At 41.3% G+C, this 19,167-nt stretch overlaps 1 protein-coding gene across 5 annotated transcripts in view; it reads right to left on the bottom strand.

Moving 5' to 3' along the window:
- AGPAT4 (1-acylglycerol-3-phosphate O-acyltransferase 4) overlaps positions 1-19,167 on the bottom strand; it is a 131,576-nt gene that overhangs the window by 48,975 nt on the left and 63,434 nt on the right. For all 5 annotated transcript variants that reach the window (XR_007773833.1, XR_007773834.1, XM_050949148.1 and 2 more), the window contains exons 3-4: positions 13,186-13,355; positions 1,130-1,291 (exon numbers count right to left, since the gene is read on the bottom strand). Coding sequence is in view for 3 of the 5 variants with exons in the window: in XM_050949148.1 (XP_050805105.1) it covers positions 1,130-1,291; positions 13,186-13,355 (332 nt within the window). In the remaining 2 variants the exon portion in view is untranslated. The remainder of the gene's footprint in view (positions 1-1,129; positions 1,292-13,185; positions 13,356-19,167) is intronic.

Raw genomic sequence — 19,167 nt, 5'->3', positions numbered from 1 at the left:
GTTGAGGGGGCTCATGTCTTCAGAAGTTCAGGTCTGTATCTTCATCAGAAAAGCATCTCTGTTAAGCAATCAATGTTTGTGGTTGGTGAACAGATTTCCCTATATGAGTCCATCTCTCTCCTCTTGCCATCACCAACTCCCCAAAATCGGGAGTTTTCCCAAGTACTGGATAAAGAAAAACGTCAACACCTTTTCATTCCCAGTTTCAGTCTGTCATTTCATAGGTGCCAACTCCATGGGTGCTCTGGGGCTGGAGCACCCACAGAAAAAAAATGGTGAGTGTCGAGCACCCACAGGCAGCCCCCCCATCAGCACCTCACCCCAGCACCTCTCACCTGCTGGTGGGCCCCCGCCAATCAGCTCCTCCCGCCTGCCACGGATCAGCGGTTTCATGGCATCTGGAAGTGCTGAGTGGGGGAGTGAGGGAGGAGTGAGGGAGGAGTGAGGGCGCAGCGGGCTCTGGGGAGGGGTCAGAACTGGGCAGGGGAGCACCCCCTGGCACATTAGAAACACGGCGTGCCTGCATGCGTCATTTCCTAGTCCAATGAGAGGGGATGGGATATTGGGAAGTTAACACTTTCTTGGTGCAGAGACAGGAAATCCCGTTCTTTTCAGATTTGGCCCCCCGATTTTTCTAATGTCACTTTGGTTGAGTAGACACAACTGAGTTAATTCACCTACATCAGGGCTGAGTTTGACCCAGTGACTGCCACATGGGCCTCAAGAGTGATGGGATTGAAGTAGGAGAAATGGAGAGCAGGGGTGAGAGTAGGAACATGAAAATGGAAAGAACAAGGGTACAAGAGGGGAAATTCAAAATACATATTTGGTACATTGTCATATACATACTCAACTTTTCCATCGACCTCTAATTTGCCATCTATACAATTTGTATCCCTATTTGTTGCCTTGGCATTCCCATTGTTCTGTCTTTGATAGAGGATTAGTGGAAGAAAAGTACTACCCTGGAAATTCAAATTCTTCTCATTGGTCTCTGACTTTTCTGGGAAGTTCATGCAACACTAAACCAAATTCACAGCATTGAGCCAGTGAAGGGCTGTTGCATTTATGTTCTCTGTCCCTCGAGAAACAACAGTGCCCTAAATTCCACTCCCCTGTCACCACTTACCCAAAATTTTTCAGGGTAATCCCAGAGATTGAGCAAGCTCTGCATGACAGTTTTCCGATCTTCCTCCCATTTACGCTTGCAGAAGGTTATCTCTAGGAAATACCACATCCAACCAATGATAGGCACATAAGAAAGTTCCTTTTTTGCAAGCACTTTGGAACTCTGCAAGAAAGAGCATAAAAAAAAGCATTACATGGATTTTTAAAAAAAAAATAAGAAACTTTACTGAATTTTAAGGGTACATGAGACACAAAGGGCCAAATGCCAATACACTGACTCACGCTGAATAGTATCTTACTGCACAGCTTGTACCATTGGTTTTAACAATCAAGGGTTCTTTACAACAACATCTGGTAGGGAGCAGAATTTGGCCCCAACTATGGGAATCAAAGGAAGTTGTATACAATTTTAAAAACTCACATAAGCTACATTGTTTTGAAAAGTGAGGAAGTCATGCAAGGGGTTAGGCTGACAGCCACAAAGAATTAAGTTCTTGATTTATCCTGAGAACCAATACATCATGGGCAGTGGCAGCACAAGTTCCTGCCAACATGCTTCCACGCTGAGCTAACAGGATTAGATATTACGAGTGAAAGAGTAATTCTTTTTGCATGTCTTTGTGACTGAATCTGAACCATCTGTTGAATCTTTTGACTGTCTGCATCACAACCAGTGTACCCATACAACTTACAGAGTTCATAGGGGAAAATGTATTTACGTATAGGCTTTTCTATAGCACTCATCACTGTATTCCCTCAGCATCACTTATACACTAATGAATTTCTCTTCATGATACCCCTGTAGAGAAAGAAAGCATTAGCTCCATTTTATAGATGGGATACAAAGAGATTCAAGTGACTTGCTCACCACATGCAGGTGGTCTATGCTGTAGTCAGTAATACTATTCTCAAGTCCTAGTCCAGGGCCCTAACTGCAAGACTATCCTTCCTCTGGCAATACCACCTTTCCACAATGTGTTTTATTGTTCCTTTCCTCCCTTCCTAACCAGCTCAACTTTAAACTAGCTTGCAGTTTGTTTTGTTATGTAACGGTCAGAATGAAGAATAAAGCTGCAAACAATGTGTGAAATGTTGCTTCAGCACTGACTGAAAAAAGTCCCATTTTCTACAGGGTACATGCAGCAATAACAGTCCATTGTGCATTTGTTCTATCGTCATAAAGCACTGGAGCCCAGTGCTTGGACATCAGATTTGACTAGTGACAATCGGTGATCTCTACATTCAAGTAATGACTATTAGAGATACATTTGCTTTTTTCATTATGATGGCAAGAGACACAACTTAGTTCTTGTTTTCTCCTCCTCTTTTCTGCTCTCCCTCTCTCAGAAAATTTCTGTAAATAATTAAGCTACTTACAATATCCATGAGACTAGAAGACAACTATAGATCACTTAGCTTTATTAGTAACAGCCACACAGAAGACAAAGGAGAGCAAATGTGGGGAAGTCAGATTCCAAAAACTGGAAATAGGAATTTAATTTTTCCTATCATTAAGACTGCTTCAGACAGACCCTCTCTCTCCCTCAATACTATTAGTTAATTGGTAGTGATGGGCCCAAAGCAGAACCCTGAATCCTCTTCCCTCACAGCTTGGGGGGGGGGGGGGGCGAGGACAGGGGTTAGCACCAGGGTCTGAACTTCATGGCTGAGGCCCAGTTCTGTTGATCAGTTATCTGACAAACACCCAGTTAAGAACCAATTTGTGCAAGAATCGGGCCTTTGTCGCATTCATGTGTACAAATCCGATTCCAAAAATCAGTCCAGATATTTGGTAATTAAAATAGACCCTACCAACTGCAGCAGCTATGCTGAGCATGGCCTGGCTCTCCAAGACTCCTACCTGCCCCTAGCATTAGTCCTTCCCATATAATTGCTGGCTCCTTCGTCTCTTTCACAGGATACCCCTGCATCCATTCCCAGGCACTAGGATACCTTTCTACCACCAATACCCATCATCTACTACCTAGATCTATCACTCTTCTCTATGTGCATCCTTGTTTCCAGAATTCATATTCAGCATTGCTGGATACTGGTATGTGTTATCTGGATTGTCAGGAACCAGGTACAACGATCAATCCACTATACAATATTTCATAATTATTAACCAACAAACCCTCTACCCCTAAGGGAAAAAAAAACCCTGTTGTAAACATTTGACAGACCTAACATATTTAACTTCAAAAGGGACGCGCTTTTTTTTTTTTTTTAAGTTCAGTTTTCTGGTAGAGACCCTTTAAATGTGGTGATTTCTAAACTAATTTCTTAGAAAAAATAAGGGTTTTTCTACTAACATTCAGAACAGTCTCTTAGACGGATCTGAGCATGCAAAAGTAACAAACACCTAGCTTCACTTTCCTTCTCCTTTCCCTTCCCCCACACTCTGGCCTGACGCCTTTTTAGTTTCTGCTTTGCTATTACTAGTAAACACCCTCTGGCAGAGCCTGGGAAGGCTCTACATCAAGAAACCAGTGAAACTTACTATACACTAAGTGGTCTCAAATGCACCAAGTACAGTAAAATAAAAAATTAGACAAATTTTTTCTTCGTCTCATAGTGCTGTATATTTACGGGTTACTTCTAATAGTAACTATTTTCAGATGGAAGTGTAATTTTCAAGTTGCTTGTGTCTCTTTCATATAAGATTACAGTTCTTACAAAAAACAAACTGCCTAAAAGAAAACGCACAGTTAAGGTCATGTGTCAACTACACTGTCTGAACTCTGTCCCTTTAGCAATACTTGCCCCCTCTTGTTTCCAATCAAGTGCCAACCAGGGAAGACTGGAAAAGGGCAAATATAGTGCCCATCTATAAAAAGGGAAATAAAAACAACCCAGAAAGCTACAGACCAGTTAGTTTAACTTCCGTGCCAGGGAAGATAACAGAACAAGTAATTAAGGAAATCATCTGCAAACACTTGGAAGGTGGTACGGTGATGGGGATTAGCCAGCATGGATTTGTAAAGAACAAATCATGTCAAACAAATCTGGTAGCTTTCTTTGATAGGATAATGAGTCTTGTGGATAAGTGGATGTGGTATATCTGACTTTAGTAAGGCATTTGATACGGTCTCGCATGATATTCTTATCGATAAACTAGGCAAATACAACTTAGATGGGGCTACTATAAGGTGGGTGCATAACTGGCTGGATAACCGTACTCAGAGAGTAGTTATTAATGGCTCCCAATCCTGCTGGAAAGGTATAACAAGTGGGGTTCTGCAGAGGTCTGTTTTGGGACCAGCTCTGTTCAATATCTTCATCAACGACTTAGATATTGGCATAGAAAGTACGCTTATTAAGTTTGCAGATGATACCAAACTGGGAGGGACTGCAACTGCTTTGGAGGATAGGGTCAACATTTAAAATGATCTGGATATATTGGAGAAATGGTCTGAGGTAAATAGGATGAAGTTTAATAAAGACAAATGCAAAGTGCTCCACTTAGGAAGGAACAATCAGTTTCAGACATACAGAATGGGAAGAGACTGTCTAGGAAGGAGTATGGCAGGGACCTAGGGGTTATAGTGGACCACAAGCTAAATATGAGTCAGTGTGATGCTCTTGCAAAAAAAAAAAAAAAAAAGTAAACGTGATTCTGGGATGCATTAACAGGTGTGTTGTGAGAAAGACACGAGAAGTCATTCTTCCGCTCTACTCTGTGCTGGTCAGGCCTCAGCAGGAGTATTGTATCCAGTTCTGAGCACTGCATTTCAAGAAAGATGTGGAGAAATTGGAGAGGGTCCTGAGAAGAGCAACAAGAATGATTAAAGGTCTGGAGAACATGACCTATGAAGGAAGGCTGAAAGAATTGGATTTGTTTAGTTTGGAAAAGAGAAGACTGAGAGGGGACATGACAGCAGTTTTCAGGTATCTAAAAGGGTGTCATAAGGAGGTGGGAGAAAACTTGTTCATCTTAGCCTCTAAGGATAGAGCAAGAAGCAATGGGCTTAAACTGCGGCAAGGGAGGTTTAGGTTAGACATTAGAAAAAAGTTAACTGTCAGAGTGGTTAAACATTGGAATAAATTGCCTAGGGAGGTTGTGGAATCTCCATCTCTAGAGATATTTAAGAGTAGGTGAGATAAATGTCTGTCAGGGATGGTCTAGACAGTATTTGGTCCTGCCATGAGGGCAGGGGACTGGACTCTACGACCTCTCGAGGTCCCTTCCAGTCCTAGAGAGTCTATCAATCTATGAAAAAGAATGCAAGGGTTACTTTGTGTTTTTGGAGCATTCTGGGATCCTCAGATAGCAGTTGCTATAGAAATGTAAAGGACCACAGCATTAAATGGGAAAGAAACCTCATGGGTGTGCAGAGTGCAGTGCAAGGAAATGGGATGCATTGTATTACGCATTAATTAGAAGCAGTCACAAGCTATCCACTGCCTCACACTAAACAGTTCTAGAACTATACAACCACATTTATAGCATACCTGTCGGGTATTGTCAAGGTGTCTGCAGCCAGACAGATGTATTTTATGAATATATTAAAGCCTCTCTCTTCCCCCTGCAAAAGCTCAAAGTGGGCCTCGCACTGTACCAAAAGATCAACAAATCCAGGCTGTTTCACACCAGCAAAGGAAGAAAATTTCAGCTAACATCCCTCCCTGACAGTACCCTGACCCCAGATATTTAAGGCCATGGATACACTTACAGTTTTGCAGCGCTGGTAGTTACAGCTGTGTTTGTACAGCTGTGTAGGGCCAGCGCTGCACTGTGGCCACACTGACAGCTACCAGCGCTGCAGTGTGGCCACATTTGCAGCACTTGCAGCGCTGTTGGGAGTGGTGCATTGTGGGCAGCTATCCCAGCATTCAAGTGGCTGCAACGTGCTTTTCAAAAGTGGGGGGTGGGGTGGAATGTGACGGGGAGCGTGGAGGAGACAGACAGAATGGATTTTTGGAGTTGACACTGTTCTCAGCTCCCTGCCTTGCAAGTTCTAAGGACTGTGCCTACCTTCAATCATTTTAAAAGTTCTAACTCCCTTCTCCCACTCCTCTCTCATTCACTAAATGCAAATTATGTACTGCTAAATACCCGTCAGACCAGATCAGCAACTGCTCAACACGGACTTCCCCCTCCCCCCCGCCGTGTGAGCGTGCTGTTTCTCTCTTCAAGCTAACAGCTGTGAACATTCCAAAGTAATTCCCCTGCCTGCCTCCGCTCGCTCAGCAAACAGGAGCTGTGTTTGTTTTTTAAATAAGCAGTTTGGCTGAACTCCGAGCTCTCCCTTTCTTCCGGTTTGTTGTGGACAGGAATTCTGGGATACCTCCTTATACCCCGGAGGTCAATAAAAGCGCTGGTGGGCGTCCACACTTGCTGACCAGCGCTGGATCACCAGCACTAGAATCCCTACACCCAAGGCTCGACTGGGTGTACAGCCAGCGCTGCAACCAGGGAGTTGCAGCGCTGGCCGTGCTTTGCAAGTGTGGCCACATCCTAAGTTGCAGCACTGTAACCCCCTCACCAGCGCTGCAACTCTCTAGTGTAGCCATGGCCTAAATCTAGGAACCATTAACTCAGGTTCCTCAACTAAATCTCAGCTGCCACAGCCATAAGGTGGGGAAGAACGGTGTGTGGTATTTCAAATAGCCACACAGCTTTACAGAACAAAGCCAATCACCTTGAATAGCAGCTGGAAACAAAAAGAAAGCCAGGCCAGAATTAGGAAGGCAAATATGTTGCCCAAAAGAGGGAAAAATCCTATCGTCTTACAATATACTGGTAATAGTCAACATGTACTATACCAAAAAGCAGAGACTATAAGAAAAAAGTAAGATTGCCTGCAACAAGTCCACTGCAACACAGCTTAAAAGACAAATTATTGGGCTCAACAGAAGGGTAACTGGGTAAAATTCTGTGTGCTATGCAAAAGGTCAAAGTAGATGATCTAATGATCCCTTCTGGCTGTAATCCGAGTCTACAAAGGTTATGCCTCCAAAGCACAATTAAGGTTCTAACCATTTCTTATCACCAACTACTGTTTAATTATGCTTTCTTAGCATATGCAAAAACTCTGACAGTTGCATGCGGTAGTAAATTCTCTACTCTCCCCCATTTTTGATTAAATAGAAAATGACATGCTAGGAGGATGTTTTAAAAGTATTTAAGTCATTACCTATGCTGGAGATAAGGAACGTATGCTGAGGCAATTTGGACACTTGAATTCTGTCCAGTATGTGGATATTCAAGGCTATATTGGATTTGTTTCTTGTGTTCTTCTGCCAACAGCTTCCCGCAAAAGTTCTTTTTGGCACTGGAGTGGATAATCTCTCTCAGATGCACATGAAGAGAAACTAAAGCATCATATGCTGTTTTGTGCCAGAAGTCTGCATTAAGTGTAGAAGAAAGTCTCTAATTACAGAGAATTAACTACAGGAAGGAAGTTTTTCAATGAGTTACATTAGCAAGACTGTTCTCTTGTGGGAGGAATAAATTAGACTTGTAATATACAAATTATCCCCTCCTTTTCCCCAGTATATAGAACTAGAACCTGCCCTGTGCATATATCATATAACATGCAGAAGAACGGAGGGAAGAATGAATTCACAGAATTTATTTTATCCCATTCTCTCTCCTTTTATTGAACTGTTTTTTGTAACATACTAATCCTCTCCTGTAGCCTTAAAATTTCACCTTCGCTGCAAGAGAAATTCTATTGAACACCGAGTGACTGCACATAAGCTATTGCCTTCCTGCAGTAAAGGAGGGATTTTAAGGCTCCAGAGCTGTATTACAATTCCATGTGTGACTATAAGGATGCTTGCTGGGATTAATGCTGGATGAGAACAGAAAGAATACATTTCTTCATATACTCACTCAATCTAGCTCTGAAATGAATTAGCTTTGGTTGTGTATGCACTTGTGTGTTCAGTTATAGACACCTGTGTAATCAAGTTCCACTTGCATGAATAGCTGCAGAAAGCAAATTTCATTTCTACATATACATAAGAGTAACCGCAGAAACTGAATTTTAGATTTGTGCAAGTGTTTGCATACTTATCCACTTAAAGAAAACCCCTTGTTACTTATCTGAGTAGTCCCGGCTAACTACCCAAACACAGCTTGAACCAGGAACACCACATACTGACAGAAATCTAAACCACTTAAAGAGCCAACAACAATTTGTTTCATAACTTCAGATAATCAATTTAATGAAATTGTAAACTGCTAGCAACAAGTAGGCTAAATCTAACTGATAAATTATTTGCCATGAAATGTTTTGATGATCTGGTTTGCTATATTTCAAAAACATAGCACTCCCAAATCCATTTCCCCAAATCTAAAACAATCCAAGGGTACTAGAATGGAGTTGAGGGCGTATTTCCTTAGCGCCCCACTTCCCTCCACCATCAGTCCTCATAGAGCCTCAAGTACACTTAATTTATAAGGCTTTACTTTCCTGAATTTAGTAATTCTTCAAAGTTAGTGTTGCAATAATATTTTTACACACACAGATCTGAGTGACAACACTTGCACACATCTGCCTGCGTGAGTCCCACTTTTGTTTCCTGCATTCACTTTTATAAATAAAAAGTGAGTGCTCCCAAAAAATCAGCAATTAACATTCATGTGAGCCATGGGTCTCTACTGTGTTGTTGCCAAGTCACTGTGCAGTAAAGTATCTATCCCCCCATCCGAGCCTAGGATTATGCTCAATGCCCTTTCAAGTCATCACAACTGTCCAAATAGTAACTTCCTTATGTTTCATTTTCACTGCCCTGTGGAGAGACTTGGAACAATTAACCAGGGCTAAGAAGAATTATCTGACCCATCTGCACTCCACAGGGATTTTTTTTTTAAAAAAGATAAGAAAAAATTAATTTAAAGTTATGGTTTTGTACTGAAGAATTTTCCTCCCAGACGACCAAGGTCAATAAAATTATGACTTCCCCCCCTTTAGAAATCTATTTATATTGCAGCCAATATTATGAACTGCTCAGTGGGTAATGTACACCAATCTGAACTTGATGCTTTGCTGAGGCAGACAGTCAACTAGCATTCAGACTGCCACCACCATTACCACATATTATACAGTACTTTTCCATCAGTAGATTATCAAAGCACCAGGCAATGGAGGTCAATATCCCCATTTTAACTGGAGGAAACTGAGGCACAGAGAAGTGAAGTGACTTGCCCAAAGACACCCAGTAGGCCAGTGGCAGAGCCAGAAATAGAGCCCAGATCCCCTGGGTCCCGATCATTATGGATCCTTCATTTCTTATTATATATAAACAACAATACAACTTTCCACTTTGAAAAGTAGTTCCTAAAAAAATAACGAGGCACCAGAGAAAAGGGTAGAAACACCTTATCTCACTGTTATACATTAATTTACCTGTTAAAAAAACAAAAATAAAAGGTTAGAGCAAAATAAGGTTTCCTGTATTATACAAGGCCCACCTCCTCGCAGTTCAAAAACCCAGATGGCCTTATAGAACGATCGTTGCCCAGCAGCCAATATTAGCTTTCTTTAAAATAAAATAAAAAAAGAATATTGACCTGTTCCTAATTTGACTTTTACACTAGGAAACTGGTTTAAAATGTCTGAAAGGGCCACAAACTGCAACTTGACACCTTGGCGCAGAATAAGGGAGCGGGCATTTTAAAACTGACATTTCCCTCCTCACCCTTCAGTCGCTCACTGCCAAATCCCCAACTACCGCTCTTCACCCCATTCCTGCAGGGTGCCATCTTCTGTTTTATAAATGGCAGTTTAAGGAATTAAGAATAATTTTGCTGATGCTGTCCATGCCCTCTACTAAATTCTTTCCAGGGAAACCGTCAAAGGTGATTTGTGTGATTCCATTCCACCCTCAGAAGTCCCCCACATTGACAATGAATTGTAAGCCTTTTCCTGACAAATTTTTGAATTCCTGAGACAACGGAGCTGCAGGTAAGGTCAGGAGGCAAAGCAGCTATTAATTGGGAAATGAAGAGGAGAGGAGGAAACTTGTTTCCAGGTTTAACTGCCCATGCAGCATAAAATCTGTAGGGATTTTTTTTAAGTACCACTTAATGAGAGCAAGGAAGAAGGGATATTTAAAAAAAAATGTGCCTTCACCCATTTAAAACACAATAGTCACAGGGTTATGTATTTTCTGTTTGTGTGATGAAGTTCAAACTAGGTAGCACTGAGAGAGTTTATGCACAACTGTGACATAGTTGAGAATCATAGCTCTGACACTGAAGATCTGAGTGCTTTCAAATTCTATTGAAATTAATGGGAATTAAAAGCGCTCAGGACCTCAAAGACTTGGGTCCTGTGAGTTATGAGCAGCAACAGTGGAGCAAGTATTTTGTACAGTGCAACACCCAAAGATTGAAAATCTGAGAGGAAGGAAAATAATTTCATCCCCAAAAAGGAAAAAAAAAGTCAAAGATACAAACATTCAGTAATTAATTTAAGAAACCAGGCCAAATAAGAAAAAACACTGATTTAGTGGAATATAAATAGAGCCCTATTCACCGTCCATTTTGGTCAATTTCAATCATGGGATTTTAAAAATTGTAAATTTCATGATTTCAGATATTTACATCTGAAATTTCATGATGTTGAAATTGTAGGGGACCTGGCCCAAAAAGGAGTTGTGGGGGCGTGTAAGTACTGCTACCCTTACTTCTACACTGCTGCTTGCAGCTGCGCTGCCTTCAGAGTTGAGCGGCCAGAGAACGGCAGTGGTTCTGGCCAGGAGCCCAGCTCTGAAGGTAGAGCCACAGCCAGCAGCAGCACAGAAGTAACGGTGGCACGGTACTAATTGCCATCCTTATTCCATGCTGCTGCTGGCAGGGTGCTACCTTCAGAGCTGGACACCCGGCCACTGTCGCCGCTCTCTGGCTCCCCAGCTCTGAAGGCAGCATAGAAGTAAGGGAGGCAATACCATGACCCCTCCTAAAATCACTTTGCAACCCCCCACCCCACCCCCGGCAACTCCCTTTTGGGTCAGGGCCCCTAATTTGAGAAACACTGGACTCCTTCATGAAATCTGAATAGTACAGGATAAAAGCACACAAAAGATCAGATTTCACGGAGGACGATCAGATTTCATGGTCCATGATACTTTTTCAGGGCTGTGAATTTGGTAAGGCCCTAAGCATAAAGTAACTGCTGGACAGTTATACACACTGTAATGGGCTTTCACTAGGAGTGAAGACTGAAACTAAACAGAAAAACTGGTTACCTTGGAAAGTTGTAAAACATAACCCGGGACAAAATTTTCTTAGTTACACTAGTGCAGTCCCATTCAGCAGAGCTGCACCAGTGTAATCGAGTGGAGAATTTGGGCTTTAGATATTAGTTGTATACAAATTAATCAATCATTCTCCAAACACAAATAATGCTTTATGGAAGCAACTCTTTATGTCCTATGTTCCTCTAAGAATAGGAATTTAAAGCATCCATCTACAAGCTTTTTGGTTCTTTTATGTCTGCTTTCTGAGTGTCACAAGTTAGTAATAGTGCAGAAAGGGTAGTACGTAGGTATACAGCACCTGGTGTATTTATGAGAGGGACAGTTTTCTTACATGGTTTCTTACATCCATAACCTTCCTTGAGAACACAGCAAGTCCCAAGCATAGTGAAAAGGTTATAAAAAACCCTTCCAGAGCAGCAAGAAGCCTATAGCTGATTCAGTAAAACGCACAGCCTGAGAAGTTTGGATAATAATTTTCCCCATTTTTTCCTGCCTCTTGAGTGTGACAAGGACATTTTCATTATTAGGTCCCTTTATCATATTTTACAAGATTTGCACTGTTGCCTGTAAAGCACTACAGAGGCTCAGAATATTTTCTCACCTCACAGTGTTATTCCCTATCTCCCATACTCCAACACAAAGGAAATGTCAGACCAACACTAGTCCATTCTAGCGTAGAGGCTTGGACAGTAGTCAGTAGCAAATGCTTAAAAGGAGGATATAAGATCAATGTAATAGACTATTGTAACATGCTTATGGGAGGCGGAGGGTAGGGGGAGATAGATGCTATCTTTCCCAACCCCAAACAAACAGTTAGGATACGTCTTCATTACAGAGTTAACTCAGTTTCCAACTCAGATGTTGCCCTTAATCTCCCTCCCACCACAACAAATCAATCAATCAATCTCTTTGAATTTGGAGAGGTTTTCTGTTTGGACTAGCTGGCTCATTTGGACTGTAGGCTAAACACTGATTCAGGGTTTCACTCATGCTGGTAACCCACTCACTTTGCAGTGAGCATGCAAGCTAAATCTCAAAAATGTAGATAGTCCTCCAATGTCTTCCCACAATTACCCTGTGTGTTCAGGACAAACAAGATCTCCTGCAATTCACTGGGAAAGAATTGTAGAGCACCTCAGTTTACACCAACACAAAGAACCATGGGAAATGCCCCCAGAAATCCTAGTGAAACACAAGGGAGTGCAGCACCAGTGAGGACACAGTAACTTGAAGATGGCTTTGCAGTGGCGCTGCTCACACCTAGGCAAAGCTAAGCTGACCCAGACCCAGATGCTGACCACCCAAGTTAATTCTGCAGTGAAGACATACTTTAAGTGGCTTCTGTCCTCAGTCATGAAGATTAATATCCTATGTAGTAGTAATTGTGGATATTTTAACCATATAAAATGTTTAATCCTTTTAAAACTTTACTGAATTATTGAGCTCAGTGAAATATGGTATCAATGAATTCCACAGATTAAGTTCTACATTAAAAATATTTCCTTTTATCCGTTTAAACTGTGCCATTTTTTGGGATACCCAAGTGACCCTCTCCACACCATTCATTCATTCATTCATTCATTCTTCTGTATACCTTCATATCACATCACCTTTTATTCATCTTTCCTCTGGATAGTCCTAACCCTGTCACTCTCTCCTCCTATGGAAATCTTTCCAAACTAGGAAAGGCAGCAAGATGAAGGGGGAAACCACTAAGATCAAATAATGCCTGCACAAGAGCTGTATGAAATTTGGACACAGATCTGGTTATTTACTAAAATATGAATGCTTTCTGTACAAGTTAATGGTGAAATTTAATTGGTTTAAATGCTAATCAGAACTCACCCCTAAAACCCCAAACCTTTCACAAAAGTTCCAACCACAGAGAAAGTCGATCTCATAGTTGTGATTAAGGATTACGATGGCATTCTCTTTCCCGTACTTGTGGTAACTCTCTGGGTCAGTGTAGAGGGTGCAATCAGTGCCTGACCACCATTCCAGCAACATCACCATCTCTGGAACAAAACAACAAATACATGAATATATAAAATACATGTGTGCCCACAAATCACTTACGTGCCGAAAGCATCACTTGCCTCTTACAGGACATAGCAAAGGAAATCACTGCAGCTCATCTAGGCTGAATCTGCAAATCAGTCACACACTCATGCAGTTGGGCAGAGAGTGGGAGTGCAGGGCTAAATGGAAGATAAGTAGACCACCACTTTCTGTGGAGCCCAAGTTCTTTCAAAAAAAGCTTTTGGAAGGAAGGCAGGCATCTGTTTCCATTTTGTGGGAGATCTTGCCAGCACTCTAGGAACTTCTAAGGCTGAGGTCAACCAACAACCTATTGTAAGGCTTGTAAGGATGAGATTTTTATCAGTAAATGTCGATTTCAATGCACACACACACACACACACCCCCAATGAAAAAAATATTTCCACCAATAATAAATCAAAATTTACAGATAGGCAAAGAAAAATGCTGCTGGAGAACATAAGAGTTTGATTTAAGGATATTTACTTCATATATTTTGACATGTGATTTGACAATTTGCATTTTAATGGTTACAAAGCTTTAACTTTTTGAATCTCAAATGTCTATTGTCATTAAATATTGTCTGAACCTGCCATCATCTGACCCTCTCCTCCAATTATTTCCCACAAATTGTAAAAGTTTAAATGGATAAAAATAGAAAATACACTTACGAATAAATATCCACATTATCCATCAAAATTGTAAAAAGAAACTCAATCAAATTTGGCCAAGTCTACCTATAGCACATAGGGCCTAATCTCAGCAGCCTTCTAGGGGTGCTCAGAATCTTGCTAGATCAGGCTCAAATTCTAGCGCTCTTCATCTCATCTGCAATTATTTTGTACTAGGGTGTTCATAAGGTACCATCCATTACCACCACTCATGATAGCCACCTCCTGAGCCTCTGCCTCTTCAGATACATAGAAGAGAAGGATGAATACCCACTCCCCAGATCATACCCCTATAAATACACAACAAAAGCTTGTTTGGTAACAGGTGACTTTTGTGCACACACTAAGAGGTCTGTCCTCCTGTTCAGGCAGCCAAATCAGGAGTGCTGGGCAGAGAGGTGGACAGGTGGGACCAGAGCCACAATGTTTTCCCCTTGGGTTGGGCTGGGCCGCAAGTGCCCATAGCAAAAAGACTGATGCGAGTGAAATGAGCAGTGACGATTGTCACTTCAAGCACTCATCCAAACCAGGCGGCAGTAGCGTTGACTCCATTCTCTGCTGAGCCAGAGCACCCTCTCTGAATATGGCCCTGCCTACTGCTGACAGACAGGAGGCAATCCTTCCAGCAGTGCTAATACAGCAGCAGGAGGGGCCAGTCAGCTACCATGTTAGCAGCTGCATGTCAAGTATTTTACACACTGGAACAGCTGTCAGTTGGGAAGGCTCATTCTATGGCAGGGTGCTCATTTCAGAGAACCATCCTCTGTTGCCAGCTTTGTCTAAGGTTGCGCATTCTGCAACTCAAACAGCAGCTCTCTCAGAAGACCTCGCTCCATGTATTTGGATCAGAATTAGGGACCCTATCCACCTTCGGCTGTAGTAAACGGAAAGGCTCCCTCTGGATTCGATGGGACTTGGATGAGGCCCTAGATGGACAAGTCAATAGCGTGGGATAGTGGAAATGATGGGGAAGCGAAATTTAAATAAATAGACACTGTTTATAAATCATTTATTTGCAAGAAGTCATTTCCTACTTCACTACCATCCGTTGTTAAAACAAAAAAGTAATTGTTTAATTGGCTCTTCCCCACTTATGCTCTTTGTTTACTTTCTGAACTTCTGTCAGCCTGGACAATGAAAATAGAGGAGTCAATTTCACTTTGGTTTACAGTTAGTTATTCTGGTGCCCACGGAGAAGCCCAACCCTACAATGTTTGGGTTGCAAACTCTGTGGAAGTGTTTAAGTGCAAACAAACATTGGTTTCATTCTCAAGAACACACACTTCTGTTAGGAGCAGATTCTGAAACCACATGAAACCAGTTTAAGTGTGATTTAAACTGAAATACGTTCATCTTAAGAATTTTCACTGGTACAAATTAAGTGATTTTATATCAATTTAGTGACACTATTGCAAGTCTTCTAGTACATCTCTATTCCAAAATAACACTGTTCTCGGGAGCCAAAAAAAATTCTTACCGTGTTATATCGAAGTTGCTTTGGTCCACTGGAGTGCGCAGCCCCCCCCCAGAGCACTGTTTTATTGCGTTATATCCAAATTCATGTTATATCGGGTCGCGTTATATCAGGGTAGAGGTGCATAGGCCTATGGTAAAATTTTCAAAAACACCTAAATCCATTTTCAAAAGTGCTTAAGTTTCACTGACTGCCAATGAGACAGACTCATTAGTGCCTAAGTTACTTTTGACAATGGGTTTTAGGTACTTTTGAAAAATTTTACCCCTGGCCTCAGAGTGCATAGGTAAAGATGTGGTTAGAGAAAGAGGGTAATGTTCAGAGGCATGGGAAATGTCAATTCAACCTAATTACACTAACTTAAATACCGTTACATTCAGGGCTTGTCTATATGATGCCAAAGTACACTAGAGGTGAGAGATTTTTAAACCACACAAAATGCTGTGCTCTACCTACCCTGCATAGACCCTGCTGGCATGTTATAAAAAGGTACCTAGTTCACATCAACACAGACTACAACATCAACACAATGAGTGAGTTGCACTAAACATCATATCATATACACATCTGCTTGGAAAAATCAGCCCAGAGATAGATGCCGGCACTGCTTTCATATGCTTGCAAGCAATCAAAGTGAAAACTAGAGTTTGGCTGTAAACAAAAGGGACAACTATTTGCATCTAGGTTGCTTCCATCTATTGGTCCAATGTTGTTTGCATTGAAGTCACTGCAGTGTTGCCTACTATCACAGTTGTATCATGGGTCTCAATATCTGGTGTTTTGTTTTAAGCTCTAACTGCTAGATTCACAAGTTTGCATGAGAATCTTGATATTCATTTATAAAAGTTTCTAGCTCTCCTGGTTATGGAAAAAAGCTTGAAAATGTGACCAGATTGCATCCTAAAGTCTCAGAAACTAGAAGGCAAATAAAAACTTCAACATTTATCTATTTGTATAGTTTCATTTTTGAGTGCTTGGGATTGGCAATACAAAGACAAAAAATTCTCGTTGACTTCAGTGAGAGCTAAATTAGGTCCTGTGCTGGTTTTCTCCCCTCAGGGAGGGATGCTAGAGTTAAGCACACTGTTCTTAGCAATCGTTGAGTGGTTGTCAGGGAAACAAAGGCAAAAATTTGGATCAATTAAAAAAAATCATCAAAATCACACTTGTATACAATAAGAACACAAGAATGACCATACCGGGTCAGACCAATGATCCATCTAGCCCAGTATCTTGTCTTCCAACAGAGGCCAATGCCAGGTGCTTCAGAGGGAGTGAACAGAACAGAGCACTTCATCAAGTGATCCATCCCCGTCGTCCAGTTCCAGCTTCTGGCAAAGACTGGAACCAGGCCAGCCTTTGAAACACGCTTGAAATCTTTTCAATTTAGTTTTCTAAACCAAGACAACCAGGAACAGCCAAAAGACAAGAACATATTCCTTTTTCAGTAATCATTTGGTAATTAATTGCCTGAGCTTTGGGATGACATCGTTCTGGTGGGAGAACATTAGCCTAACTCAGACTAATAGCATCCTCCATTCAGACAGCAGTATCTTAACATGGTAAGACTAGTTAGTGTCTTATACAGTTTACTAGTGACTTCCCAGTGTTTCCTGCTTACCTCATAACCACAGCAAATAACTATTTATCTGTCAAAAAAGGACAAGGAAAATGTTCTGCTAACTTTTGTTGCAATGGTTAGAGGTGGAGGTTATTGTAGGGTGGGCCTGAGCCACATTAATGGAATAATGCTTCTAAATGTCACTGTTTCGGAAAGCATCAGTTTCCAACAAGGACCAAAGTATTTTATCTTCAAGAGAATGCTATGGAGATACACAAATGAGTAAAATAAATGCTGTTAAACCTCCAGAAATGAAGTGCTAAGGGAAATGTTTTTTTAATTTAAGCAAAAATGTAAACTACAGGAGATGTAGGATTTTGAACTATAATAATAATTTTGCTTAAATTAAAAAGACATTTTTAAAAAAGTACTGAAACTAAAAAGTCTGAATAATTTGATATCTTTAAGATTATGTAGCAGGGGCAGAACAATAAGGATCACAGAGAGGAAGAAATTTTTTTTTGTGCTTGCTCAGCTTTATATCCAACAGAGGAGGGGCGGGGGGGGGGGAATATCTGCTAATTCATTCCCTTATCCTCTAGTGCCACCAAATTAATTGCTTAAAATCAATCATTTACAAAGTTCAAGGGAATAGATAATTGTGTATGATATTCTCTAAACTAGCTACACTTTATCTAGATAAGAACCTTTTAATAAAGATCATCGTCTTATTCCAAATGTCACTCCCCTCCTCTTTTTTTTTTTTTAAAAGACTCTGAATGGAGCTAATAAATAATACATCACGACGTTGACTATACATGTACTTCACATGCATGTAGCATTTTAATTACATGTTTTCAACCTCAAATACATTCCATAGCTGAAAGACTCCATCTGTGCTACCTGGATGTGATCCTGTATGATTTTTGCTTGACAAAATATTGCAGGAATAAACCTTTTGCCTCCTGCTTGCCTAGTTATTTATCAGTGTTTGTTCAGCTGCTGCACAAAACAAGTCCCAGAGTAACACTACGCTTTTTTATTAAATGCAAAAATAAATTAAAATAAATAAAAAAAGTTTCTCCCTATTCTTCCCACTTTTCTTTTTAAATTCCTCTAGACCTTTTTCCCTTTGTGGTTGTCAAGTGACACTCCCTAGTGCCAGTTTGCAATAAACTAGTATCATGCTACCAGCTTAGTCCCACAGACTGCCATAGTCATTTATTATTTGGCAACCTGCTGTGGCAGCTCAACAGCACAAGGTCATTCACACACACACACACACACACACACACACACACTCTGCCCATCTACTCTGAACTGTTGCTGACCAGTGCAAATTAGCTATAACCCTCCCCCCATTCAATTAACCCTTCTTTTTGCAAGTCAGCCATACTGTAAACCACACATCGACTTAAGAAAAAAACATGCCCTCAAGTGTGCAGCTAGGGCTGATTGTAGTATGAAAATTCATTGTTTTACAAGATTTTTCAACAAAAAGTTTCCACTTTAGACAGAAAATTTACACTTTTTAATAAAAAGAATCAAATGCCCTAAATCCAAAAAACATTTCAGATGGGATATGCTGACAGTGCCTCACAGGAGTTGGAGTTTTGTTGCTTCATGTCCCCATTCTGCTCTACAGGCTGGAGTCCCCATCCTGACTACATGTCCCATGATACACCACCTCCCCTCTCCAAAAGACATCTTCAACTGGGAGCCATAGAACCACTCCCTCCACTTCAACTGGGAGCCATAGAACCACTCCCTCCACAACACAGAGGACCCAGTTTCTACTCTCACTACTTCCTGGTACAAAAGGAGTCTGGCAGTTGGAGCCCCATCCTAGGCCTTCGCAATCTCAACAAATTTTTCAAACTACGTTTCAAGATGGTCACCCTATCCACCATCATCCCAGCACTGGAACGGGAGGATTGGTTCTCGGCCCTTGACCTATAGGATGCATGCTTTCATATTGCAGTACACCCTGATCACAGACTTTGCCTATGATTTGTCGTTGGCCACAGTCACTACGAATACAGGGTACTATCCTTCGGACTATCCACCGCTGTGCCAGTCTTTTC

Source organism: Gopherus flavomarginatus, chromosome 4 (genome assembly GCF_025201925.1).
Source record: "Gopherus flavomarginatus isolate rGopFla2 chromosome 4, rGopFla2.mat.asm, whole genome shotgun sequence".
NCBI lineage: Eukaryota > Metazoa > Chordata > Testudines > Testudinidae > Gopherus > Gopherus flavomarginatus.
The sequence above is the reverse complement of the archived record's forward strand: the minus strand, read 5'-3'. Positions and strand labels throughout refer to the sequence as shown.